At 48.6% G+C, this 27352-nt stretch overlaps 1 protein-coding gene and 1 long non-coding RNA gene across 3 annotated transcripts in view; both read right to left on the bottom strand.

Moving 5' to 3' along the window:
- The window catches only part of LOC128146066 (uncharacterized), a 30389-nt gene extending 16068 nt beyond the window's left edge, over positions 1-14321 (bottom strand). For both annotated transcript variants that reach the window (XR_008236667.1, XR_008236666.1), the window contains exons 1-2: positions 12639-14321; positions 10212-10341 (exon numbers count right to left, since the gene is read on the bottom strand). This is a non-coding gene — a long non-coding RNA (uncharacterized LOC128146066). The remainder of the gene's footprint in view (positions 1-10211; positions 10342-12638) is intronic.
- A 1165-nt stretch (positions 14322-15486) lies between these two features.
- CEBPA (CCAAT enhancer binding protein alpha) lies at positions 15487-18510 on the bottom strand. Its single transcript, XM_052797453.1, has one exon. The coding sequence runs from the start codon at positions 18103-18105 to the stop codon at positions 17128-17130; it is 978 nt and encodes a 325-aa protein (XP_052653413.1). The 5' UTR covers positions 18106-18510; the 3' UTR covers positions 15487-17127.
- Between the last annotated feature and the right edge of the window lie 8842 nt (positions 18511-27352).

Here is a 27352-nt window from a genome sequence, read left to right as displayed (position 1 = left end):
ACGCACCCTTAGCCTGCAGTCATTCTGAGCGCCATGGAATTACACAGTAATTTCTGAAGAGCTTTTGTGACTGTGATAGGGAAAAAAAAAAAATCCAGGGCAGGATGAAGGGAAGGCTGCTTGAGTCTGTTGAGAGCCTGAGAGGACACCTTTGCACGGGACAACTTCCCGTCCATAGGCTGGGGACAGTTGTGTGTAACCTCCTCTTGCCACAGGCACAGCCACTCCAGATTTGCACAGACCCCCCCCGGCTTCTCTTAGCTGTCTCACCCAGCTGTGAGCTCTGTGCCCTACAGATACAGTGGCCTCTGCTGCAGTCCTGTTTCACTTGCACAGCAGGGAAGGACAGACAATCCTACAAGCAGGGAACAGGACCACAGTGAGGAAATCAGTACCCTGATGGGTTGCTGAGGTCCCAGACTCATGGGCACATGGATCCAATGCAGGTATCAAAGAGCAGGATCGCGTCACCACAGCTTGCTGCATCCCTCCTCCTCACCCATCTATCAGCTGCTGAGAGCAGCTGCTCAGTGGGGCAGGCCTGCTCCACGCAACCCAAATCTACAGGAGCTGTTCCGCACCTGCAGCGGTGCAATGGTGCAACAGCTCGTGTCCTTGCCTAACCCTTCCTTCCTTCCCTTTATCTCAGACACCAGGCTTGTCAGTAGCTGTCTCCTTTACTGAAGAGCGCACCTGGGTGTGCTGTCAGGTGAACAGGGACACAGGGAACAGTGTCTTGCCATCACCCTGTTCTCTGGCTCTTGCACAGCTGCAGCAGAGGGTGTAGGATGACCATCTCTGGGACTAGCTCACTGCCCAGCACCTCAGCCCTCTCCTTCTCTGTGGCTCCTCTGTGGAGGTCCCCCTCTGCAGTGCGAAGGGAACAAGAAAGATCTGGAACGCTCTGTGGCTCTGTGCTGTTTTCATGTCTGTTTACACACATTACTCTCTGAATGGGCAGAGGTCTGTGAAACTGCTGATTCATGAACATCTTTGCCATCTGTGGCCTCTTCAAATGAGAGTTCACCCTGACCCAAGGATGATTTACTTTTCTTGGCTGTTCATCTCAAACTGATGCTGTCTCCAGTCCCTCAGACTTCGAGGGATTTGGGTAAAAATAAATATTATTGAATCTCTTGTGAAGCTGTTGAGTTAACTCTGAGGAGAGAAGCATTCAAGCCTCTGACAGAGAAGGGAAAGATGTCAAGAGTTAGTGCCGGGGGATGACTTCTCACCAACTTCATACCCAGACATCTTCAAACCTACCAGTATCAGCATATTTGCAAAGTCACAGTTTGGAGACTACTGAAGAATGAGCAAGAGCCTCTGACACTCAAGGGCCCTGAGCTGGGTCTGAGTGTGGATTGGAAACAGGTTAAGCTGCAAAATACTGCACACATCCATCCCAAACAGGCTACAGCCACCTCCTGTCCCACCACCAGAAAAGCTTAATTTCCTTCTTCCTCCCCCCAGCCATCATCAGCACCTCTTTTCTGCAGATGATTTCAGCTTTAGCCCTACTGCCTTTCCCTCCTTTCTTTTCTCACTGTGCTCTAACAATCTTTTGTTGCCAATCTACTTTCCCATGAATGATCACAGTCTCACCAAGCAGGGCAAAGCTGTGGTCAGTAAGATCTCCTGCCAGGGCATGTTATATGACACTATTGTGGCCAAGCAGCTGCCCCCTTCCTCCCCCCCAGCTACGTCTTCCTACTTGTGAAACCATCCCCTCAGAACCAGAAGAACCTGCTCCAGGATAAGGTGCCTGAATGGGGCTAGCAGGAATTGGCCTTGAAACTTTGTTATTAGAGCTGACACCAGAGTCCAAAGAGGTGCTGCTCAGCTGCACCTCCCACTAACGTCACCAGTGTGGAAGGTGCTTTGCATGCCTCAATATTGGCCCCAGTGTTATCACAAGACAAATCATAACCATCATAATAAAATTTTGCAATAACCTCAGTTTAATTAATAGTGAGGAGAAAAAAGTCTTGCCAGGCCAGATGGCAAACCTTAGTTTCTCACGTGACAACTGTCAAATTACCATCTCCACAAAAGAACGTCACAGAGCACATTTAATAAACCTTGGAAATGTTTATCAAAGCGGCAGTGAAGATCCTGGATGATCCACCAGGATCTGTCCACATGAAGGAGCCAAATGCAGAGTTGGGTTTTAGTAAGGACGTACGTGCATAAAACTAGACTTTAACTGAACTCAGGCACTGAAGTCCAGAGTCACAGAGGTCACTATCTCTCAGCCACCTGCACTCTATGGTCTCTCCTTGGTTCACATTCCAGTTTTCTGCTTCCACACCTGCCCAGAACAGCATCTCCATGAGATGCACTTTACGCTATCCTCCATGGGGATCCAGAGATAAGATGGGACTCTGAACGCCCTAAGGCATGGGGTCTTGCAAACCAGCTCCAAGAACACTAAATGCAGCCTGAGGCTCCTCACACTATGAAGCTCTGATCACTTCACTCTAAAACAGAAGCTGCCCACCAAGAGCGGGATGGGGAGAGCAAACATCCTGTTAGTGGAAGGCATGGTTTCACTCTGAAGAGCTTCACCCGGAATAGCTGATCGGCCGGCAGTTAGACAGTCTCATGGGAAGTGAGAGATGAGCACTCTCAGATTGAGGAACGCATTGAACCCAGGTCTCCCACTTCCTCAGTGAATGCTCTAAAATAAAAGACAGTGACTTAGAAGATAGACACCAGCCAGAAGGAAGGAGCACTACTCTTACTTCCAAGGTATTGCTGGCACTGTCCTTGGGGGGAAAGCATGCCATCAGAGTCTTTGTAAGACTCAAGCATGAAGTCCTGAGTGAGGTTTCTGTGCTCTGATGGGATGGCAGGGATGTGAGAGTGGAAGAAGATTTCTGAAACACCTGTATTTTCAGTCTGTCCTCTAGACATCAAACGCGCTCTCTTTTTGGGAGAGAGATGTGTAGGTTAGGTCTTGATGTAGCCCTGATGTGAACAGGGAGAATGAGGGGGAAGGAAGAGTTATGCCATTGTACCGCATTTCTGCTCCGGTCCCTGGGCACACACGCTTATCCAGGCTACAATCTCCTCAGCCTGTCCCAGCAGCCTGGCCTGCTGACTCCTCCCCGTCCACAGGCTAGGAAGCCTTGGCACAACAGCACTGCTTTTGGCTCCAGGGTCTGGCTCTTGAGGCTAGAGATGGCGGCACCTCCTGTTTGGATACCTGTGCCCTGTACTGAGCCTCGCATACCCCGACCCACGGTCAGTTAGCACTTCCCTTATGGCTCAGGGGACTGGGGTGCCTGGGGGGCACTACCAGCACAAGGGTCTTTCATTTCATCTGCGCTCTTTGGATGAAAGGGTGTGGTTAACTGAAGCTTTATAGGTCTTTTGGCTAGTGAATGGACACGTTCTACAGGAATTTGTTTTGGCTCTTCTATGTTTTTGTCTTCTAATAGAACAGGACACTGAAAACTGCTTTTTCCCCCTTTGTAGAAAATAGGAGAAAAAAATGACACTTTCACAGTGCAGTAAAACACTCTTTAAAGTGTACTAAGTTCTGCCTCATCTGGGTGAGAGTGCATTGTACTTTCATGGCCTTATGTGTTATCTTGCAATAATAATAACAAGAAAACAAACCTTCCATATAAAACAAAGCAATAAAAGTGCATCAGTTGTTTCAAATGTTGGCTGGTAATGCCACACAGAGTATTGTTAGGCCTGTCATGAAAAAAAGGCGACATAACACAATTTTTGCAAGCTGTTTCTCTTAGCAGATGGCGTTTACATTTTCAGTGTAACTCAAAAGGCTAAAGTGACTGACACCACTCTTAACTTTAGTTAAACCCTACTATCGCTGCTGCAGCCACTGCAGAGTTCTGCTTTCATGTTGCTGCTAGCACAGGGAGTTTCAGAAGAATTTTGGATTGGCTTGGATACAAGTCTAGCAGGGTGCTACAAATAGAAATAGCAGAAGAAGGTAGTAGAGTAAAAATATGCAGTGTTAGATCACGGGTAGAGAAGTAGCACAGACAGGAAGTCAATGAAAGGGATAGGCATGCTGTTGCTCTCTGCCACTTGCTATGATTTTGAATGCACTCCATTTCCAAATCCCCGACAAAATTCCCACTTGCATTAACCTTGCCTCCTTCCTTCATATCGACATTGGTAGCCATTCTGGATAGAAAGGCAGCCACACTAGGAAAGAGAACGGCTGCTTTTAAACCTGCTGCTTCAAAGCTGCCCTGTGCATTGCATAATAGTTCACACGGTCACCACACTATAAAGTTTCATCTCACAACAGGTACAGTGGGGCTGAACAAAGAACCCTGCACTTGAACCCTTCTGACCTTTGGAGATACATGTTCATAGTCTGGGCTCAATCCATGGTGGCCCACATCTGAAAATCTTGGTGCCTGCAGCCAGGCTTTGTTGATGCACCTAATGGCTGGGCTTAATTTTCCAAGGTGCAGACCATGTCCAGTTCCTACTAACTCCTGTGGGATTCGTCAGTCACTTTAAGGAATCTGAATATGGATTTAGGAGCCTAACTTTTGGCACTTGAGGTGGAAAACTTTAGCCAATAAGACTGCACAATCCTATTACCATGACAGCTCGGGAATGTGAGAACTCAGCAGTTTGGAATAAGGCGCCACATTAAAAATAGATTAAACTGAAAACAGCCCTTATGGCCTACGGCGCCTAGGACAAGTGTCTGCCAGCTGAAATGCCTTGTAGGTAACTGTTTGCTAGTGAATCAGGTGCTGGCTGAAGGTGCCCACAGTTGCCTCAAGACACAGACAGATTTTTTTTCCAGAGACACTGTATTATTTTTTTTTTTAGCACCATATGAAACTCAGCAGCTCCAACCCTAAGGGGATCCATGCAAACCTCCTGCTTGCTCTGATTCCCATGGCACTCACATCCACTGAGTTTCACTTTGAATTTCAGCCTCACAAATCTCCAAACTCGCCCTGGAGTGATAAACTGTGCCAAGCCTGGGCTCCAGCTATGGAGCAGGGCTGTTCCCTTTTCTTTTAACACTACTGTGTGAAACAGTGGAGGAATCAAGTTGCCCTACTGTGACACAGGAAAAATACAATCAGCATCCAGTGCAAGGTGTTGGGAGGACTTATTTCCCGGTCCATTTGCAGCCTGAGGGTGAAACAAAGGGTGAGCTTGTTTCCCTGGCTGGCGTCTTCCTGCTAGCCAGGGACAAAAGTCACTTGTCCCTTTGGTTCTCTTAGATCTGTCCAGCAATGACCACAGAGATTTGCTGACCTGCCGGTGGGCACTTCTATTGATGGGGCAGTTGATGGGGTTGCATTTCAGTGGCTCTGCGTTTTCTTCTCCGACAGGTCCCAGAGGACAGTGATGCTTTTATGCTTAATATATGCTGTCATTTTGTATTATATCTTTTCTTTGGAAGTAACTTTGTAAATGACCAAAACAAAACACAATCCCAAACCCCAAAATCCAAACACCAAAGAAAGCTGAGGAGTGCTGCAGACATCACAAATGAATTACTGACCCTTCAGCTGACACGGAGTCAAAAGAAGCCATAGCCCTGCCTGCTTTAAAAGAGTGATCTGCCATAGAGTGGTGGTTACTGGTCACTAACATTACTTCCCTGGATTTCTGCTCTTTTTCTTCTCCAGTCCCATGATGTGGTGAGGCCCTTGATAGAGGCTTTTGCTGCTGTATCAGCATTTGTGGCACAAAAAAATTTCTGACAATAGAGCAAACCTTCGGATTCCACAGCTGGGTTGCTTAAAGACATAAATGACCAAGCACAACCCCAGCGCCTAACTGTCCTCCTCCTCAATCCATCCTCCCATGCCTGATTCATGCAGCAGTCACAGAGTGACAGCAAGGGTTACAGTCTTGCATAAAGAACTGACAAATGACTTGCTCAAAGCAGACTGGATGTATTCGCATGTAATGGCTCAATGTGCTGGAATAATATTACAAGCACACTCCATCCAGTTTCATCTTCAGCTGAGTATAGTAACTCACTGAATATTACAATACACTTGACAGATTAAGAAACCTTTTTATTTTATTAGGTTTAATTCCCTGCATATCTCTCTTTATTTTCCCTGCAGGATCGTTTGGAGATGCCTTACAGTAACAGGATCAAGAAAAGCACAGTATATACCAGGTATGTGAATGACTACCTCTGCCCCATGATAAAAACAATGCCAAAACTTTGGGGGGATTTCAGATTAATTCTATTTCTGTAGATACAGGTTGTCTGAAAACATCATTGACTAGGTTCTGGTGGAATAAATAAAAACAGGTAAATGATAGGTGGGGATATATCTCCCCCAATCCCTGGGTTTTTCAAAGACGCCCCTACTGTCTACACTCTACACACAATCTACACATTTTAAGATCCAGAAGGCACCTTTTTTTCATACGTAACTTTAAAAATTTACACTAGGCTTCATAATCCTAAAATACTTCTGTGGCACAAAGCCACATATGCAATACGTGGGTGGAAAAGCTGTCAGCATAGCGGAAAAAATATTCTGCTGAAACTCAAAACTTTGCAGAAACAGCTGAGTCACTCTTTTGCAGTTAAGGTAGTCTGGGCTTGTTACCCTCTTCTACGCCTCTGGATGGTGTCTGGCACACACCCCCATACTCTCACTGCCAATGACTCCAGTACACCTCTAAACGAGAACTGCCTTGGAAGTATCTGGCTGACTTTCCTCACACAGGTGTATCTTGTCATCCACGCACATGAACTGAATGAATGCTGACCATCCTAGAGACTCAAAAGCTCTTGGGTACATACAGCCATGCAGGTAGATTTGCACTGGCCAATTCATAGATATCAACTCTACTCTGGTATGCAAGACGATACTCAGCAATATCGCCAACTTATGATTTGATCACAGTTCTCAAGGCAAACAATGTTTTCCTGACCTCCTGAGAATTAATGCTTTCTTATCAAAAAGCATGAACATAGTGAAGGTTTGAAAACCTAGCTCAAATGCACTAAGCTAAAGGAGTGAGACAAATAATTGAAAAAGATCTCCTCATTTATCATTCTCTTCTTTTCTTTTCTTTTCCCTCTTTTTTTTTTTCTTTTTAAGTCTCCTGATTCTTCAGTCAGCATTATTGTTTTGGCTGGGAAGAGGGAGCTGCCTATGAGCCATTTATTCGCACATAAAATTATTGAAATTGCAAAGGTCCAGAAGTCATTACTGCCAACAGATTATAGACTCTACTAATGCAGTCACATATGAAATCTATAAAGCTCGTTTTAATAGGAACTCTAGTACAGCTTATACATTTTGATCCCCAGAAAATATAATTTGCCTTGAAAATCTTTTGATCCTTTGACCTGCATTTTAATCAGAATGCAATATTTTCCTGAAAACTTGTATTTGTGTGTCCAAATCAGAAAAGTCTACATACACATAAACAACAGCTTAATTTGTATGTGCAACAATGTGCCAGATTTTCAGCATGTAAGAATAATTTTCGTATGAACTGCAGCAACAATATATACTAATTAGCTGCATCATACACACACAGCCATGCAAATGCTATCACTGGGTTTCACAGTTGCTTATGGGGCAAGTTTGCCACTGTAAAATGGCAATATCAGAAGGTAACTTTTGCATTTTAAGCCCGATAACGACAAGCACAGTCTAACTGACAAATTTTCCACAAAAGCTTATTTCCCAGTTTTGTGTTCAATGCTAATATGAGAGCTGCTAGCCAGTCTAACTTGCATCCGTGTTTCCTTCTCCAGTGGGTGGATATATTCCATATTGTACATCATAAAAGGGTGCCCAGGATGTAGACATACCCCAAACCTGAATTGTTCCCTTACCCTGCTCTCCCATCACACTGGAATTATGGGTGGGACACTTGTGATGGAAGAAATGCAGGGAAGGATTCCCCTACGTTTCAAAATTTTCTGAAACTTTTCTCGTTGTTCTCATATTTCACAAAACCCAGCAGTCCTCCAGCAAGAGCACTTTGCTTTTCACGGGAAATGACTCTGACTGGGGCAAAAATATGCTTTTCTAAATAAACAGATTATGTTATATAGCATGAAAGCTAAAAAAATAAAGTAGCCTCATCACGCCTACACCCTGCCTGCCAGCACCAAGCACAAACACATGCCCAAGCTTTGGCTGGATACCATTTCAAATGCTAGGCCCTCCAAAAGCAGATGTCGGATAGCTTGTTCTCTCTTGAGCCCTCTCTCTCCTTTTCCGGGATTCCTCTCCTTGAACATTTGTTCCCTATCCAGTTAAACTCAATGCAAATTTTGCCACTGGCAGAATCAAACTCTAAATATCCTCACTTCTACATCCTAACTGCAGCCTTTTTTCTTCTCTCTTCTCTAACTTCCCTCAGTATCACATTTTCTTCCAAATACATCCCTCCTTGTCTCCAATGGCCTGCAATGACCTGTGCTGTAGCACCATGCTGACAAAGGGAAACCTGCTCTCTCATTCACATGTGTTTTACACACACAGCAGCACTGGAGACGGCATTGCTAGACTCATGTTAGAGCCTTGCTGTGCTCATTTGCTCAGCCCTGTTTCCTCAGTTAGTCCAGAGCACAGTGCCTGCTGTAGCAAGAACAAGCAGAGCTAGCACACCAGCTGAGCTTCTATCACCATCAACTGCATGATTTGCAAAGGGAAGAGCAGCTGCATCAATACATAAACTTTCTATTAGCAGCATACCCAAGAAAGAAAAGGTAGACACGACTCGGTGTCCTTCCAGGAAGCTCCCTCCAAGTCAACCAGTAACGCCCAGCAAAACCAATGAAAAGACACCTGTAACCCATATCAGGCATGGAGCAGGCATCTTGCACAGAAGTATGTAAGCCTTTAAAAACCATTGCTCAGTTATAAGCACGATATACAAATACCAAAACATATACTGTTCAGCTGAGCCCTAAAATGTTTTCATTACTTGAAATCTTCTCCTGTTGGCTACTGAAAGGGGAAGAGCAAATTTCACTTGATTAAATGACTACATGAAAACTCTCTCTCTCAGCTGGTTCCTCATAAGCTCTTGCAGGGATAATTCAGGTCACTGACGAACACTGAGGAATATATCCAGCTACTGAACAAAAGTCATGATGAACACCAGTCATGTCAAGAAACACCTGTCACTGTTTAAAATTCTAAGGAAATCATCCATATACAAATTAGCTAATAAAAGTTACAGTTATATTACTGATAGCTAAAAATTCAGATTTCCTACACCATTTGGTAATCAAATTACAAAATAAATTACATGAGCTAAATTAAAAATGTGAATTACATTCTTCACATATTATATAATGACCTATATATTGTTATGGGTCTCGTGAAATACCCACTTGGAATTTACCTTAGCAAAGGCCGCCTTTAAATTGGTTTTATCAACTCAGAATTCTTGATGTGATATTTGCAAATGTTATTGCTCACAATGCAGACATAAAGCAGTATACCTAGAGCTTTATTTATTTACATTACCTACATGTTCACTTAAAATCAGAACTTGATGCTTTCATGTGGTAATCATATACTGACTTTTTCAAATAAATGTTGCCAATAGAGTTATTATATACATTGCTCACTTAGCAAGCCAAATAATAGAGTGCTATTCTTAAAACTGCAGTCTAGGGAATCAAATCCTAGTTTTACTGCAGTCAATAGCAACCCCCCTCGCCTCCAGAAACAATTGGAATAAGCCAATTCTGTAACCAATAATAAGATAGGTCAAGAAATTTTTGGTATGAAAACTCTGGCAATCCCATTCTTTTGATATTTAACATGAGTTCCAGTAAACACAGGAGGGTTGCTGACTGGAATGAAGCAAGCAGCACTGGCACATAGCCTTCCAAATTTTATATTATTTTATGAGAAGTCTAAATGCTAATTTGCACAATTATGAATCAACAACAGACACTCATTTCAGCCTGACTCTGTCATCACGGTTTTAACTGAACTGGCATGTCAATAAAAATGTGAAAATAACTTTTAAAAAGTTAGTGAATATGCATTCCCAGTCCACCAAACTGAACTTGGTTCCACCAAAGCAAATTAAACCCTAATGTATAAATGACAATATAACAAAAGTAAAATGTATATGTGACAGAGATGACTATAAGCTTGTATATAAAAGCTAGAATATGTGACACAGTGACCAACAGCAGGTTTGGCATTCAGCCCTGATCTCAGAGTTGCTGGTTCGGGTGTACTTACTGGTATTTGTTCACATCATCTCCCCTCCCTAAGGGACTTCAGTACAAATCACGTGGTGGATCCAATACATATCAGCAGCCCAAGATTTATTTGGTTCTTGAGACAGGTCTACAGCCAGATGCATTAGAAGCTGTGGGGGAAATACCCAGAGTGAGAAAACTGAGGTACAAAAGTTTCCCGGTATTCAAGAAAGTTCTGAAACATTTTGAGACATTTATTCAGCCAAGACTCTCCCTGAAAATGGGATTTTGCCAAAGTGGTTTGAATGCCTAAAGTGGGGTTAATTCCTTAATGTCGTTCTTTATTTTAAATTTAAGTAATTAGAAATCACAAAACCCTGCTCAGAAAAGGTGCTGTGCTAATCCCTCTCTACAGTCACTTGCTACTCTCAGTGAAGCTGCACTCAGAAAAGCATCCATTGCTGCCTACTACTGAGCATCCTCACATTTTGAAGAAGTCAAGTCATCAAACTAATAAAGGAAGGAGTAATGCCTAAAACTAGGGGAGGTCTTGAATCTCTCTGTCATTAAAATATAAGTTGCCCTGCTGCACAGAAAATATAGTCAGCCCAGGTAACCAGAGCCAGCTTCCAGCACATGGGCCCAATCCTGTTCCCACTGAAGTCAGTGGCAGAACTCCAACCTGTTTAATGGGAATGGCAACCAGCTTTCTATCTACTTAATATAAATGAAGATACACATCTCCTCTTTGACATATTTTGGGCTCAAAGCCATTGGCTGACACTTGTTTGGTTCTCTTCATGTATGTGACTCATGGGATAATATAATGCCTGATTTCCATTCTGTCAGACCTGTCTTTCTCCGTGGTTAACTATTAATTTCAGAGGCAAGATGCAATACTGCAGTAAAATAGGATGGTGTTAAACTAAGAAAATTGCACTTAAATATTTAGAGTAAATCAATCAGATTCCCTTTTGTGAGGATTCCCTTCCAATTAAAGAGGCATACCCACACAGTCCTTAAGACATCAGCCCATTGCTCCTGCAAAGAGAGGAAGTTTGTGGAAGTCTCTAGCAAAGTACTTGGCAGGCAAATTAATGTAAACACACTGCCTTTACCCCAGCAGGACAGCTTGAGGAGCAACCTGATAATGGAAATGACATAAAAAAATCTTTACTCCAAAGAGCTGATTTTTGTTTCAGGCTACTGACACAGAACTGGGTTACTCTGGATATACAGGGGCTTGATAAACTATGAGTACATGCTGATTTTCCACTGAAGCTGTAAACTCTTTGGGATAAGGGCTGACTTTCTCTGTTTGGGTCCATAGCCTAAGTTTGAGATACTAAATAGTACCATAAAAAAAAAAAATATTAGTAATATACTATGGACTGGAAGGAATTATCTGAACAGACTTTCTGATTCTTCTGAAGTTTCTTGTGATATGCTTATTATTACTAAGTGTTGTCTTGGCTTTAAAATGCAGTTACCTCAGATACGATACAGCAAACCACACTGAAACACAGATATTTCCATGCAAGGTGTGTGTTTGTGTGTGATTTCACTTGTATAAACATGGATTTCATTACAGGGGAAGAAAGTGATGCCCAGAACCAGAGATGTCAATGTATAAAATGCTATTTTTTACCTAATCTATTGTACCAAGAGAGGGCAGTGGGCGTGTTCCTCCACCCTTTATTCAGTTAGACATTTGCCATTCTTTTCACCACTGACTTAGATCAAACCCAATTCAACCAGTAAATTCAAACCAGTAAGCACAAAGCACTGAGAAGCACCTGCTTTCTCCTAACAGCAAAGCATCTTCCACTGCCCCTCACCCCTGCAGCATGGAAATTTATGTGGAGCACTCCAAAACCTGCTCCTATCCTCCAACCCCCTGAATCAGGTGGATGAGGCAAGCTCCTCAGGAGCAATTCATCCATCGCAGCGGAAAAAAAACCCAAACCACCAAAAAACCTCGACATTCCTCTGCCACCCCCAACCTGCTGCAGGACATTGCTATGGTCGTGAGCAATCTCTCAACTCTGTACACAGTGCTAGCAGACAACTACTCCCTTCCTCCCCAACATGTGATTACTCGCTTGGCCTCTCAGTCACTGCCCACCCCCATGTCTCACCCCCTCCATGTCCCCAACCCCATGTCTGGGACTGTCGAGGGGTGGAGAAGGAAGGACTGCCCTGCCACACTTGTGTGGCAGGATGGGCAGAGGCTGGCAGCATCGCACTGCTGCGTATAAAAGGAACAGGCTCGGTGGGAAACTTTCAAAAAGCCACCCCGCGGTCGTGAAGACAAATGCCGCTGAGTATATACACACCCACAGCACCCCGCCCAGCACTGGAGCTGCCCAAACCAGGCTAGTCTTGGTGTGGGGTGCGTGTGTGCGGGGAGATGAGTGGGAATGCCACATGCAAGGCCAGCCCCTGCCCACAGTCCTGCCACATTTACCTGCTGCATCCACGGCACGCTGCAACAGTGCAGCCTCTGCCTGCCATCCTTTTCTGCAGAAGCGTGGACTGGCAGCTGTTTTCACATGACCATGCTGGACTAGACGATCCCCAGAGGTCCCTTCCAGCTCCAACTGTCCTGTGATATTTGGAGTAGACAGTGCATAAAAATCCTTTCCACCACCCAGCGTTTATAATGCGTGCCTAAATACTGCTGAAACAGGCAAGGCATGGGGTCACACTTGAGACCCGAGCATTGCAGTACTGCTCGCTTTGACCCTGCTGTTAAGGCAAACATCCCTGAACATGCTGCTGTGAGAACTTTTTAATCTGGGCAACGACTCGGAGACTTGTCGAAGGCTCAGACGTGTGCTGGCGTAAGGGTTCAGGTTGAGAGGAAGAGAAAATGCAGAGCTGCAGCTGGGGAGGGCCGGGAGGGGGCTGCCGAAGCAAAACGCAGGCTGCAAAGAGCACAAAGAGGCTGCAAAGAGTGCTGCGCTGCGAGAACTTTTTTGTCTAGGCCACGGCTGGGGGCCTTGTCGAAGGCTCAGCCTACAGTTAGGGTTAGGATTAGGGAACGCTGCTCGCTTTGGCACTGTGTTTAAGGCAAGTGTCTCTAAACACTTTTCTGCTATCAATAATTTACCCTTCGTAATATTCCAGGGCATGCTGTGTTTATATAACTATTGAAACACCTATGTGGTAGATAGGTGATCTTAATTTTGAATCATAGAACGGTTGATTCTTCTGCCACTGAAGACCTGTTTAATCTACAGTTCATTTAAATTAATGGAAAAATCTGCTTTGTCTGAGGCCATAAATGATTTGCTGAAACCACACACACACAGAGTGAGTCACAGTTCAGAACATAACTCAAACGACCAGGACTGTATTCCCAGGCTTTAACCACTACATTACAGTCCCTCCCACATATACCCTGCAATAATCTTTGCTCAAATGATAACAGCGTTTCCCCACTTTACACGTTGGACAGCATTACTCAGTGAGGCACATCATACCCGATGGGAGTGCAGCTCTGCAGGGCTGGGGGAGGAAGGAAGCACAAGTAAAAGTCATTATTTTTGCCCGACACCACTAGAACTTAACTCTTCCCTTGGAAAATTACCAGCTCTGAATCCCCTGATTTACACCTAACTGAAAAATAAAGTTGTTAATCCTGACCTGCACTCATCTCTTACCCATCCCGAGGAGCGAGTGCTTGCAGACCAACTGTCACGGTGGATTTCGGAGGAGCAGCCCTACCTTCCCTCCACTCCGCAGACTGGCACGAACCCCGCCGGGAGGAGGCAAAGCCCCTCGGCACCCTCCGAGCTGCCCCATGGCCCGTGTGGCGGGGCAGCTGCCGGCCCAGGGGGCCACGCGGGACTCGCACGGCTGCACCTGCACCGGGCCGAGGCGCTTTGGGAGTCCTCGTGAGGACACGGCCTGCCTCCTGGCCTGGGCGCCACCGGGTCAGGCATTTGCGGGTCCGACTCTCTCCTCGGGGTGCTTAATTTCTGCCCGTCGATGTGCCGCGCCGGGCACACCACGGGGGCAAATGAGCGACGGGGAGCTCAGTTCTCCCGGGTGGATCACCCTCCCCGAGAAAAGGTGGACAACAGGTGCTGCTGCAGGGGAAGGGACCCGCGGCAGCTTTTCCTCACGCTCCCGAGGCACAGGCACAGCCCTGCCGCCGGGCAGGCGGCGGCCCAGGCCCGAAGCCCCGGGAGGGGACGACGGGCGGCGGCCGGGGGGCCCCGCCGACCTCCCCGCACGACGCCCGGGCCCTGCGCCACAGGCCGGGCCGGGCGTTCCTTCACCTCAGGGCCGGCCCGCCGCCACGGCCGGAGCCGCCTCCCCCCGCCCCCCGACAGCCGCCCCTTCCCGCCCGGCGGCGCGGGGCCCTATCGCCGCCGGGCCTCGCGCCACCTCCCCTCCGCGCGCCGCCGGCCCCGGCCCCGGCCCCGGGGCGGGGCGGGAGCCCCCGGCGGGACCGCCGACCGCCCGCGCGCGCCGGTGGCGGCTTGCCGCGCGCAGCGCCGTGTCCCCGCCGGAGCGGCCGCTGTCGCCGCCGAGGGGCCCGGCCGGAGCCGCCGCCGGGGCCCCGCGTCCCGCCGACACCGAAGAGCCCCCCACACCCCCCCGGGGCGGCGTCTCTGGGCCCGACCCGACCCGACCCGGCCGGGGCGAAACTCCCCGGGGGAGGGGAGGGGCCCGGGCCGCGTCTGGCCGGGAGGGGACGGGCAGCGGCAGCGCTGACGGGCGAGCGGGGCCTGGCCCTGCCCGCGGCCTCCTTTCGCAAGCCCCCCCCCAACCCCCCGCCTCCCCGCCGTGCCCCGGGTGACAGCTCGTCCCCTGCGCCCCGCTGGAGACCCCACGGCGTCCCCGGGACGGGGCGGCGGGCAGCCAGGCCGGACGGGGCCCGCGGCTGGGGCAGCCGGCGGCAGGCCCCGAGCCTGCCTGCGGGTGGGCTGCGTGTCCTCGTCCCTGCCGGCTGCCTGTCCCCGCGGCCTGACGCCCGGCAGGGAGAGGCGGCGGGCCCGGCGCAGGCTGGACGAGCCCCCCGGCACGGCCACGGCGCGGGTGGAGGGGTGAAGGGAGGGTGACTCACAGGCACACATCTGACACCACAAGTATTTAGGAAATTGCCGTTCTCTTAAAGGCAACCGTGTATTTATTTCTCTGGGGCGAAAACGAGGGAGTCGCGCTCCACGAAGGTGCTTCGGTCACCAGTCCTGGCGGGGGAGGCGGGTGCCGGCGGGGAGCGGGATGCACGGTCCGGAGGAAGAGGAGGGCTTTCGCGCTCCTGCTACAGAAGAAGAACTGGAAACACACAGAGAGGCGGATGGTTATGGGAGAATATATGCTGTTTATTTATGAACGTAACCAGGACTTCCGACAAACTTTATATGCAGTCCCCCCCCCAGTTCAAAAAAACCCCACCAATGTGTGTGCATATACATACATGTATACATACCCATACACGCACACGGCACACGCATACACACGTGCCCCCAGCACTGCGCTCCCGCTGTCACGCTTTCAAACAGCTTCACGTCTCCACCTTGTTCTCCTCTCCCGCCATGACTATTTCAACTGGACAAATTCTTGTGCAGCTACGACATGAGGAAGAAACGCTCTGCATCGCTACCAGTGCTCCCTGGAAGGGGGCCTGTTTGTTTGTTTATTTTTCTCTCACCCTGGGAGAAGCTCCAGAGTCCAAAGGTGCCGCAGCACCAGGGACAAGCCTCCTCGTCCTGCTGCAGGCACCCTGCAGCCCCACGGCCTGCACCCCCTCCCAGGAACCCCTGCCTTGGGGTTGGGAGGCAGTGGCCAGTCCCGGACAACATGAAGAAGGCAACACACGCTCACACTCGCCCAACCACACAAATAATAAAATAACATTGCAGCACAAGGGCATAGTCTCTGTCACCAGATGATAAGAAAGTCGTGTGATGGCAAAGATCTAAGTAATGCAATAAAAATAAAGTGTAGCTAGTATACACGGAAAGGCTTCCTTTCACATTACATGAGGCACAGCTTGGACAGACAGAGACTCAGAGAGGAGCTAAATGTCCTGGAATAAAGCAAAATACACTGAAAGTTCATAGTAAATACCCGCATCGATAGGTATTTATTCATTTGTGCTTCGCCACGTCGTGACATACAGTACAAGACACTGCTGCTCTTCCTTTTGATGGAGGGAGCTCACCACGCTTCCTCGCAAGCTGCTGCTCCATCAGTCCCAGGCCGTCCAGCGTTCCTGCAGCGGCGGCGGCCCCTGCCCCACTCCCAGCCAAGGCAGGGGACAGGGCTCGGCAGAGGCAGCCCAGCCAGGCTGGGGCAGTCCTGGCAGCAGTCCGGCAGCTGCCCCACACCTCAGTGCTCCAAACGGGCATCCGGCGCTGCACGTCTCTCAGCCTGAGCCCTCTTCTCCTCGCCGGCCTCGCCGCAGCTGCCCCTGCCTGCTGTACCGCAGGCCAGCTGGGGGAGGAGGGGGAGGGCCTGGCTGGCACCCCCAGATGCCCCGTCCCTCAAGCCTGCACGTCCCTCACCGTTTTGCTTCGCGCCCTGCCAGGCTGGGGGGAAACAGCTAGCCCCAGAGCTCCTGCAGCCAGCTTTTAAGGCACATCTGGATCGCTATGCGTGCTTTATTACTATTATTGTTATTTACCCTGTGTAGACACGTGGGCTTTTTAGTTTCTTCCTTCCCCTTGCCCTTCCCCTTATAAAACCCACCATGTTTTCAGCTTATTCGTGTGTCACCCCTAAGGCACAAACCTTGTAATACTACAGCTGCCTGGCTTCTCGCATTGGCCGTCAACTGTTAAAAACCAACCAAAGAGAACCAAACCGAACCCCCGACCTCCTCCCCCCCCCCCCGAAACAATCTGAGATCGCTGCGCTCCGGCACGGAGAGTGTCTGTAGGCGGGCGAGGGCAGCCCGGCAGCGGGCGCGGCGGCCCCGCCAGTCCCGGCGCGGCGCGGCGCTAGGCGCAGCTGCCCATGGCCTTCACCAGCGAGCTCTCGGGCAGCTGCCTGAAGATGCCCCGCAGAGTCTCCAGCTCCCGGGTGAGCTGCTCCACCCGCTTGCGCAGCCGCTCGTTGTCGGTGGTGAGCTCCAGCACCTTCTGCTGCGTCTCCACGTTGCGCTGCTTGGCCTTGTCCCGGCTCTTGCGCACCGCGATGTTGTTGCGCTCCCGGCGCACCCGATACTCGTTGCTGTTCTTGTCCACTGTCTTTTTCGATTTGCTCCGGTGGTCCGCGGGCATCATCTTGAGGGCGCCGGCGGCGGGCAGGCCGCCGGGGGGGTGCGGGTGGTGCGGGTGGTGCGGGCTGGGCACGGGCGTGGGGGGCGGCGTGGGGTGCCCGGGCTGGAGGTGCATGGTGGTCTGGGCGCAGTGGGCGATCTGGTACTGCAGGTGGGACGGGTGCTGCTGCGGAGCGTGGTGGGGGTAGAGGGCCGACAGGGCCGCCGACTTGACCTCCTCCTCCTCGCGGGGCTCCTGCTTAATCACCAGCGGCCGCAAGCCGGGCGCGGCGATGCGCTCGTAGAGGGGGTCGAGCTTGCCGTCCATGTAGCCGGCCACGCAGCCGAAGAGCGGCTGCTGGTGGTGCTGCTGCTGGTGCCCCGGCGCCGAGGCGGCGGCGCCGGCCCCATGCATGCTGTGGAAGTCGAAATCCCCGGCCAGGATGGCCTTGGCTTTCTCCTGCTGCTTGCTGTGCTGGAAGAGGTCGGCCAGGAACTCGTCGTTGAAGGCGGCGGGGTCGATGTAGGCGCTGATGTCGATGGAGTTCTCGTTCTCGCAGATGTCGCCGAGCTCCGCGCCGCCCGCAGCAGGTGCCGCCGCCGAGGGAGCCTCTCTGTAGCTGTAGGCGCTGCCGGGCAGGGGAATCTGGAGCTGGTGGTGCTGGCCGCTGCTCATCGGGGGCCGGGAATCGACCTCGTAGAAGTTGGCTTGCTCCATGAAGCACCTACAGCCTGCCGGGCATGGTGAAGGGCTCCTGCAATCCAGGTTTCGGACGGCAGCGGCGGCGGCAGACTCTACCAAGCCCGCGGCACCCCGCGGCACCCCGGCCCTCGGCGGCGAACGGCACCGCGGCGCGGCGCGGCACGGTGCTGTGCTGTGGGGCACGGCACGGCACGGCGCGCCCGGAGCCCGTCCCCCGCCCCAGCCCGCCCGAGCCCCGCTCGCTGCCTGCCTGCCCTGTTGCTAGTGGGTTGCCGCGGTCCTGCGTGCCGTATATATACACCCCCGCAGCAGGGCCGGGGATCGCCCTCTAGTGTCCAACCTCCTGCTGGGAACCTTTGACCACCGCGCAGCCGGGTCTTAGCGCCCCGGCAGGGCAGGAGCCGCCCGGCCGCCCTCCCCCGGGAGCCGCCGCGGGGCGAGCGGCCCGCACGCCCCGGCCCCCCCCACCCCCGCCGCCGCTCCGAGCTCGGCGGCCGCGGGGCGCTGGGCTACGCCCGCCGAGGAGGCTCCGCGCTGATAAGAGGCCCGGGGAAACGGCGCGGGGACTTTGCGCCCTCCCTGCCCGGGGCCGCTCGGCGGGGCAGAGCGGCGGCCAAAGGCGGCTGGTACATTTCCACCGCCCGCTGCCAGCCCTGCGCCGAGCGCTCCGGCCCGGCGACGCCCCGGCCGCGCTGCGGAGGAAGGTTCAAAGTCCGCCATCACCCGCGCGTACTCGCAGATATCTGGCCGGTCGGGAATAGCCGCCCCGCCGCCTGTGCCTGCGGGACCCAAGGCGCCGCTTCACCGCGGCGGCGGTCACCTGCCGGCAGCGCCCTGTCGCCGGGCGGGCTCGGAGCCGGCGAGCGGGGCGGGCTGCGGCCCGGCTTCGCCGGCGGGACCCGCGGGTCTCGCCCGGTGACAGCGGGACCCGCGGAGGCCGGCCCCGAGCGGCGCTAGGACCCGTCCGGGGATGGCGCCCGGCGGGCAGGGGGCGGAGACCTCGGGGAGGGGGGGGTGCAGCGGAGGCTCCCCGGCTCCGCTCTGCTCGGTGGTGACCGGCCGGGGGCCGCCCTGCCCGCTTCTGCGCTTATCGTCGGTCCGTCAAGCCCGGAGGAGCTGCCCTCCCGGGACGGGGACTGCCCGAGCCGGGCCACCTGCGGGCCGGCCGCCCCGCGGCGGTAGCCCGGTGCGGTGCGCTGCCGGCGCCGGCAGCCCCGCGGCTTTCGCCGTGCGGAGGAAGGGTGGGATAAAGGCGCGGGTCTCCCCCCTCGCCCCCCCGCACGAACCAAGCAGGTAAATTTAATTACAGATCTCCCAAAATGCAGACGCAGCAATCTCGACCAGTGTCGGGCGCGGACCGACTCCCGGCGTTTACCCGAGCTAAACCCGGGCGCAGCCGGGCCCCGCTCCCGCCGCCCCCGGCGCGCAGCGCGGCGGTAGCCGGGTTATCCGGGCGTCTGCCCGGCCCCGCGGCGGCAGCCTCCGCCGGGACGCTGTTGGCCTTCCCAGCCTCCCTTTACTGCCGGCTTCGGAGGCGGCGATCGCTGTCCCCGCGCCGCGGGACCGGGGAGAGGAGCCGCACGTCTCAGCCACCGCGCCTCCTCTCCCAGGGCAGCAGGGTATGTGTGTTCCTGCAGCCGCAGCCTTCCTCGGAGCCCCCGCTTCGAGCTTCGGCTCGGGAGGGGTGAGGATGCGCGTAGTTTCCCTCTTGCTGCCACCCCTCGCGGTCTGCGGAGCAGATGTATCTGTCCTCCCTTGCCCACCTCCCACGTGCGCCTTAGGAAGCCGCACGGGCATTCAGCACTGCTGGTCCAGAAGGTCCCTTTGAAACCAGCGTAGAGAAAGGACAAGTCAAGGCCGTTGGAGCAGGTGCAGGCTTAAAACTGCTACAGGAAGATTTGCAGAGAAAATGATTCAAACATAGCGATGGCTGAAGAAAAAGAAAAAAGAAAGTTGTCTTAGTTCTGGATGTTCTAGTAAAGCAGAAACTTGTGACAGTAAATTCCGTGCTCAGAAATGGTTTGACAGATTCCTTGCCATTAAAAATAATTGACAAAAAGTCTTAAACGGGAAACAAAATTACAATGTACCAGGAACCCATGTTTTTGTATCGCACAATGCACATGTGGACCTCTGTTTCACGAGCAAAAGCAAGGCCAGCAGAGTCAGTTGGCTTTTGCACTCTAGTATCCTCTCAGGAGAATAGATTCTGTAATTACAGCAGGGAAACATATTAATTTACGAATGACAGAATATAGTTTTCACTGTTCACTATCAACAGAAGAAAAATCAATCCTAAATTCTTTTTATATACAGTCAGTATTTTCTAAAATTATACGTGTTGGCTTCAACACAGCAGCAGTGCCTTGCAGGGGTGCTTCAGTGGTCCACAGGGAGCTGTAGCACTGTCTAAACAACCAAAACACCAGAAAGAAGCACTCTGAACAAAGTCATGATACAGAGGAAAAGAGCGTTTTGGGTGCTTCAGAGTGGAGAGTAAAATGTCCCCAACTGCACCCGACTGTCCAAATTCTGCTTGTTCTACTCAAGTGAACCCGTTCCCAGAAAATGGACAATCCCCAAAAGCTGGACTTTTTGCCTGCTGGGAGAAATATCGTCTGGAATAGTAGCTGGTAAGCAGTTTGTACTCAGAGCTTTCGAAAGGCCTGATCCGACTCTGAAGTCAGCAGAAACAGGAATAGGCCATGGACATTTAAAATAAAAGGTCAGTGCTGCATGAAACGCAGAAGCGTATAACTAAGTTTGTTATTTAATAACAATACCTACGCCTCTGTAGTCTTAAAACGCTCTCACATTTTATAATCATTCTGAAATTAAGGCCTAACCACATATTAAAAGAAATTCAAAGTAAATCAGAAAGTTTAGGATCAGATTCCATTCCTAATTACTGTAATTAACGAACAAGTCCCCGCAATTTAAGGACTGGTTTGCTCAGTATTTTTTCTTTTTACATAGACCCCTTTTATCTAAGTTAAGAACTTGCAAATAATCTCTTTTTACAAGAAAACATAAATTCCTGTTCAAATTGTTTTAATATGGTATAAAATGAGGTTCCCAGACTGAGACAAATAAGACAATTCTTCATCTTTTTATTGTCCGTCCTTCTTTGAAGGCAAATAAAATGTTTAGAACCTGATCATCCCTCAGACAAGCACAAATGTCTATTTCCACATTCATATCAACAGTGACTGATACCAAATATTTCAAATCTTCTGTCAAGAGAAAACTTTTGTTCTCATTGCTTCAGTTACATGTGTCAGGGAGTTAATTTAACTAAAAGAGGAAGGATGTGTGTTGCGTACTATGGATCCCTGAAGCAGCGTGGCTGTCAACTCTTGAGGGTGCTATTCTTCCATCTCAAAGCAGATCTCGCTGTCTAGAAGCTAGGGGAGGACTGGAGAAATGCTCCACAATTCAAAACAGCACCAAAAGTCATTTATACAAAGTCAGCTGCGCTGGTTTCTGCTAGCAGGGAAGGAAACTGAATAGAAACCATGATCGTGGAGGAATGTGAATATCTATCTGCTTTATATAAGTGAATTTTGCGACCGCTAAGCATTTTTAACTGCACCGGAACACTAAAGTCTCTTCATTTCACCTGAACTTGGCTCCTGTGCTGTTCTCAGGCCTTTGACTCCCATGGGCTGCAAAACAGGTTACCTGGCTACAGGATCCAGGCTGGCTTTATAGGCTGCATGGGCAGTACAGTGCTCTGCTTTCTGGTCCAACAGCTCGGAAGTATGTACAGAACATGGCATGTGGCAGCCCCGTTAAGAATCAGAGTGCTATTACACTTTTATTTTACTACCTTGTTAAACTAGAGTATTTCATTGCTACTGATAACGCTCCAGAACATCCTGTCTGCACGCAAAACTTCTTCGGGTGAATGCCAGCGTGGCCCAACCTCTCTTCTCTCCCACCTGCAGAAGGGGTGGGGGGTGGGGGGGGAAGGAGACAGATTTGGCTAGGGCAGGGATGGGCACTGCAGAGCAGAAAGGACAGTACGGCTGTCCCACAAGTGACAAGGGGGCATTATCCTCAGTTGGGCGTAGTGCTGTGACCCAAGAACACCAGGGGAGTAGGCAGGGATGGAACAGCAGTAGTTTCCTATGCGAATAAAGAACTGGCAATCTACCATCTTCTTGTGGTGTAATGAAACACAAACTTCTCCCCTCTCCTGTGTTTTCTGCCCCAGGGAGGGGAAACATGATGCTGCACATAAAAGCTGCCACACATGACAATTTTCAAAGGAAAAGGCTTTATGTGCCAAAGCCTTGGAGGCCAGTAGATCAGTATGCAGCATGGTATGACAAGTCAGCCAGGACCTTCCCTTCAGCTGGGTAAGGCAGCTGGTGACTGATTACCATTTTTGATGTGCAGTTTGGTCCAATGACAGATGATTTAATTACTTATCATGACAGTTTTTCTCCTTTGGAGAAACATTGTTTACAATTCCAAGGTGAACCAACTCAAATCCATGCTATCTTCCTCTTCCCTTTTCGTATCATTCCCCTTGTCTTCAGGGTCTCTATGACCATGTCCTCAACCCTTGCTGTCCTTGGGCTCTACTGACTTCTGGCTCCTCTCCTGAGAGCTCAGTCCTTTGCAATTACCAAGCTAGCCAACTGGGAGCATCTTTTCACTTCCATTTGCCTGATTACTGCTCACCTCCATTCAGATGGTGCTCATAACCCAATCTGTTTCCAACTTGTCACCTGTAATCATGTACAATCAGTCTGTGAAGTTGTAAGTGGTTTATCCATTCACAATTTTTGCATGGTTAATGAGCCATTACGTACATAGTTCCTGTTTTATAGTTAGGACCGTATTTCACTGACGAAATTCATGGTGCCCAGAATATTCCAAATGCTTTTCAGATACAGGATTAAGTACTATTCCAAAGAACACACAGTTGAAATACCACAAAAAAAAGGATGTAATAGTATTGCTCCTCACCTCTCACTGTACTGTTTTCTTCTGCAGTATTAGGCCATCACCTTTGCCTCAAGGCTTCCCTGAATCATGTTTACAGTTCTACTGGTATGCATCAATTATCCCTTTGCTCAATATTTGGCCTATCCACAAATCATCCATTTTTCTCTCTAGTCTTTTACCTCAGACTAAACAATAACCTCCCTTCTTTCACACCTGAATTTACTTTCCAGTCTTCTGTCTACCTTATAAACTTCAGTGGTTTCTCTCATTATGAATAGCTCAGGATCTTTCATTCATTCATGGTTACATCTCCCTGGGAGGTGAGGCAGTGTTGTCGCTCTCTATGTCACAGCTAGAGAGCTGGGAGATGGAATGACTTGCCAAGGCCATACAAGAAATAAGTAGCAAAGCTGAGAATTTAATCTCTTCTATGACCTCAGCTAATATCACAACCAATGAGCACGCAAAAATTTGACTACTGCTTCTCTACAAATGAAACACTTCATTTTTCATACACTTCCTTGGTATTTTTTTTTTAATGGAAAAGCTAAATTAATTTTTATCTTGAAATAAATTTATTTCTGAAGTGAACTGCCGAGACAATATCATTCTTTTCTTTTTGATTTTTGCCATTGTATCCTTAAGGGAGCATATAGGAAATACAGCTTATTTTTTTTTCTAGACCCCAGCCCTAGTCTATTGAATTGAAGACTCTCGTTGATCTGAGTAGGAACTGGTGCAGACCCTTAGCTAGCACACAAATTGTGCAGCAGAATAGTAATAGGGTAGTTATCATACTCCAAACTCAGTTCCCAGCTCTGCTTTTAGGGGCAGAGTGTTCTCAAAATACTCTCTGAAGATTATAACTCTTAGAATATGGTTGGCTACTTTTCATGGCATCATCCAAGATGTAATCCAAAAATGGAGATTTAATCTCCTTGTAAATCCAGAAAACTGCAACATATCTTGTACCTGTGTTTGCACACAGGTGACACCAACTTCAGGCATTTAATTTAGATGCTCTCAAATGAGCTATGCAGGGAACTTACACTCACAAATCTCAATGTCCTGAACTGCACCTAAAACTAGATACCGAAATAACGGGCTCTTGATAGTCTTGTCATGCATAAAGTCAGCTGGACTGCACACCTGGGTTAGCATCACTATTTAACAAAATCCTGCTAATTACAGCAACAGCATGTCCTCACTTGTATGAGTAACTCACCCTGATACCCAAAGCATATTATGCCTATCAGCTCCTCCTAAAAATACTAATTTGCAATACTAGCTAAAGTAGCAGCTAAGGCTGAACACTTATATTGGTAACTGTTCCAGAACACACCTATGTCAACACTATCATGTAACACTGAATCACACAAGAAGAAAATGTTTGTCTATTATACATGTATTCTGACTTTGCATTAATCCTTTGAAAATATTCATGTAGTCATCCTGTAACATTATTCACACTTGTTCTTTTAATGCAAAAGATAGTTTATTGGGGCAAGGGTAACTTTGGCAATGTGTATAGTCAATCCCAATTCATCCAGTTTTCAGAAGGTACATTTACAAAGATGGGCTAATACATTTTGAGAAGGCTACTTAAGTAATGAGGAACCTTGCCACTGACATAGATATTACTTTTTGCTGACCTCAAAAGACTTTCAAAAAGAAGATGCTACAGCATGGCTCAGGCTTCATCACTCTTTCTAAGTAGTTCTTGTTTGCACTATGGACATTATTCTGGGAGTATCTGCAAAAATAAAATAAAAATATTTATATTATGGAAGTACCAAAATATGTTAGGCACTTTCCAAAAGTATAGAAAGAGACCCTTTGCTACACAAAGAATTTACAATCAGAAGAATGAGATATGAAAAGTGAGAGCGATGGGACTGGAAAGGAACACCAGCTTATAAAAATAGAGTCATGCCATTTCTTAATGATGTATTTTAGTATATGACACATCCTGACATGGACTAAGTTCTATGTTCTCATCTTATCTAAATCAACGTTACTCGTCTTTAGGGGAGATTGTTACGAGGATCAAAATTAAACTAAAGAGTAAAAATGTGGTAAAAATTTACATTCTGTAGTATAGTCTGAATATGAAAGCCTCATGCTGTCGTTCCACAGATGAACACATTGCTGAAACCATGGCAGGCTTCAGCGGGATGAGAACTGCATGAGGCCTCTCAGAGAACTCAAGGATCTGGTGGGCTTTTTACACTTCTCTTACATCGGAGCTATTGTGTCATTCACAAGTCAGACAATGGGATAGCCTCACTAGCTAGTAGCTCATAGTTTTTGATTCCCAGCCTGCAAATATTCGATGCTCAAAGTATCTATGGAATTAAGGACTAAGACCTGGAAATATGAAGATAATACACCTTTGGTGCAACCCATCTTTTATTAATGTCATAAAGCATTTGACTTCAGTGGCAGAAAGGTTTGGGGCCACACTTGACTCATATTTTAAAATGTCAGGTTTTATAAGTCAGGTCAATATAAGTATTGACTCTATATTAATAGAAAGCACTTTTACTGCTCAGTGTGGATGCCATCTTGTATCTGAAAATTTGACCTCCCTGTTGAGCTAAACTCAGCTTTCTCTAATTATCCCACTGCCAGCCCAGGGATTATTGGCATGAGTAATCTAAGCAGGAGTTGGCCTACTAAATGAAAAATGTCAAAGGCAGCGAGAGGGAAGGGAGTCACAAGGAAACTCTGCAATGTTCTTGGAGTCACTCGGTGACATCTCCAATGAATCCAAACCATGATCAAATCGACCACCAGCACCGGGGAAGAACAGACGCACAGAGGAAGGAAGCAAGTCAGAGGCAATCTCAGCTTGAAAATGATCAGAGTTTTGTTATTAATTTCAAGCTAATCGTAGTGATACTTCCGGCATCAGAATTTCCCTGACTCTCCTAAGAATAACCACTGCACAAAGATGAGACTTAAGAGGCAGCTTACACTTATGAGCTGGCATACAGTGCTGAAGTTCCCATGTGCAGCATGTTGACCCTGCCGCAGAGCGATTTCACCCCAAGACTGACCATGCAGCAGGCTGATGGGGCAGCACTGTCTCTCCTGCAACCACCGGCGGGTGACGTGAGATATGGCCCTTCATTCCATGCAGGGATTCCAAAGGTCACTCAAAAACATCCAGAGAAAGGACTTGGCACTCCTGCCTGCTGAAATAACACCTAGTCTGCCTTCTAAGCCTTCACAGAAAGAGAAGTTGCACACAGTAACATTCAGCATGCCAGTCCTGTTCATAAAAATAAGGAGGCATGACTCACCACTGTGTAAGTTCCGCAAGACTTTCATATTTACATTTTTCTGTTCAAACTGGAATCTTATGCTTTAGGTAAAACAAGTCTTAATCTTAAGTGCAATAAGAGTTAATCACAAACCAGGTGAGTCTAACGATCAGTAGGTTTTTCCTGAAAGGATCACAGTCCCATAAAAATCTAGGAACTAAAGTTGGGGGGTTACAAGGACATTTAAAAGTTTTGGAGGAAAACAGGACTGGCTACCTCAAATTATGAAGCTTGGAACAAACCATTCCTTCTGCTTAGTTTTTAAAGGCAGCTGACAGCTGAGCTACAGAGTGCTTTAAATAAATATTATCAGAATTCGTATGAATAAAATCAGAAGACTTCTTTTGATGGAAGCCATCATATTTTTAATTCATTTTATGGAAGCATAAAAATGATATTTTGTTTGCAGTAATATTTCAGCAAGTAAAAAGCCAGTGACAGTGCAAGGCAGTTTGCAAGATGTTTTGGTATCTAAATCCTCATAAAGCAATGCTGAAAAAGCACTGCCCTTCAGCTAGGAGGTAGCAAGAATGTCATGTGACTTACATGGCCATACAGTTAATAGTGGAGCTAAGTATAATCAATGCTGAGCTAATCACTCAGCAAGAGCTCTGGGCTGAGAGGTTTCTAATTCCAAACAAAAAGTGCTTGCAAACTACTTGTGTTTCTAAGTAAAAAATGAACCAGCGATGAATTGGGTTCCCATACTGCACAAATGTCTATTTTTTTTCTTTCTACTGCTGTAATAAAAGATAGGAAATGGATTAAGTTTATGGAGTCTAAATTATTCACTTTGAATAATTCTTTCAGGCCTAAGCAATTAAACTAGATGCTAATTTTATGCAAGTTACATGTAATACATTAATGTGAGCATACATCCTACATTCCTTAACAAACCCCAACATTCTATTTATTAATGGAGAATATAAGCAGTACAAACTGCTCAAATTTATGACATAAATGTGGTAAATATAAAGCAA

The sequence above is a fragment of the Harpia harpyja genome, chromosome 9 (genome assembly GCF_026419915.1).
Source record: "Harpia harpyja isolate bHarHar1 chromosome 9, bHarHar1 primary haplotype, whole genome shotgun sequence".
NCBI lineage: Eukaryota > Metazoa > Chordata > Aves > Accipitriformes > Accipitridae > Harpia > Harpia harpyja.
The sequence above is the reverse complement of the archived record's forward strand: the minus strand, read 5'-3'. Positions and strand labels throughout refer to the sequence as shown.

Bases quoted from the DNA above. Each gene is read 5' to 3' on its own strand.
- CEBPA (XM_052797453.1), bottom strand. From the start codon at position 18,105: ATGGAGCAAGCCAACTTCTACGAGGTCGATTCCCGGCCCCCGATGAGC.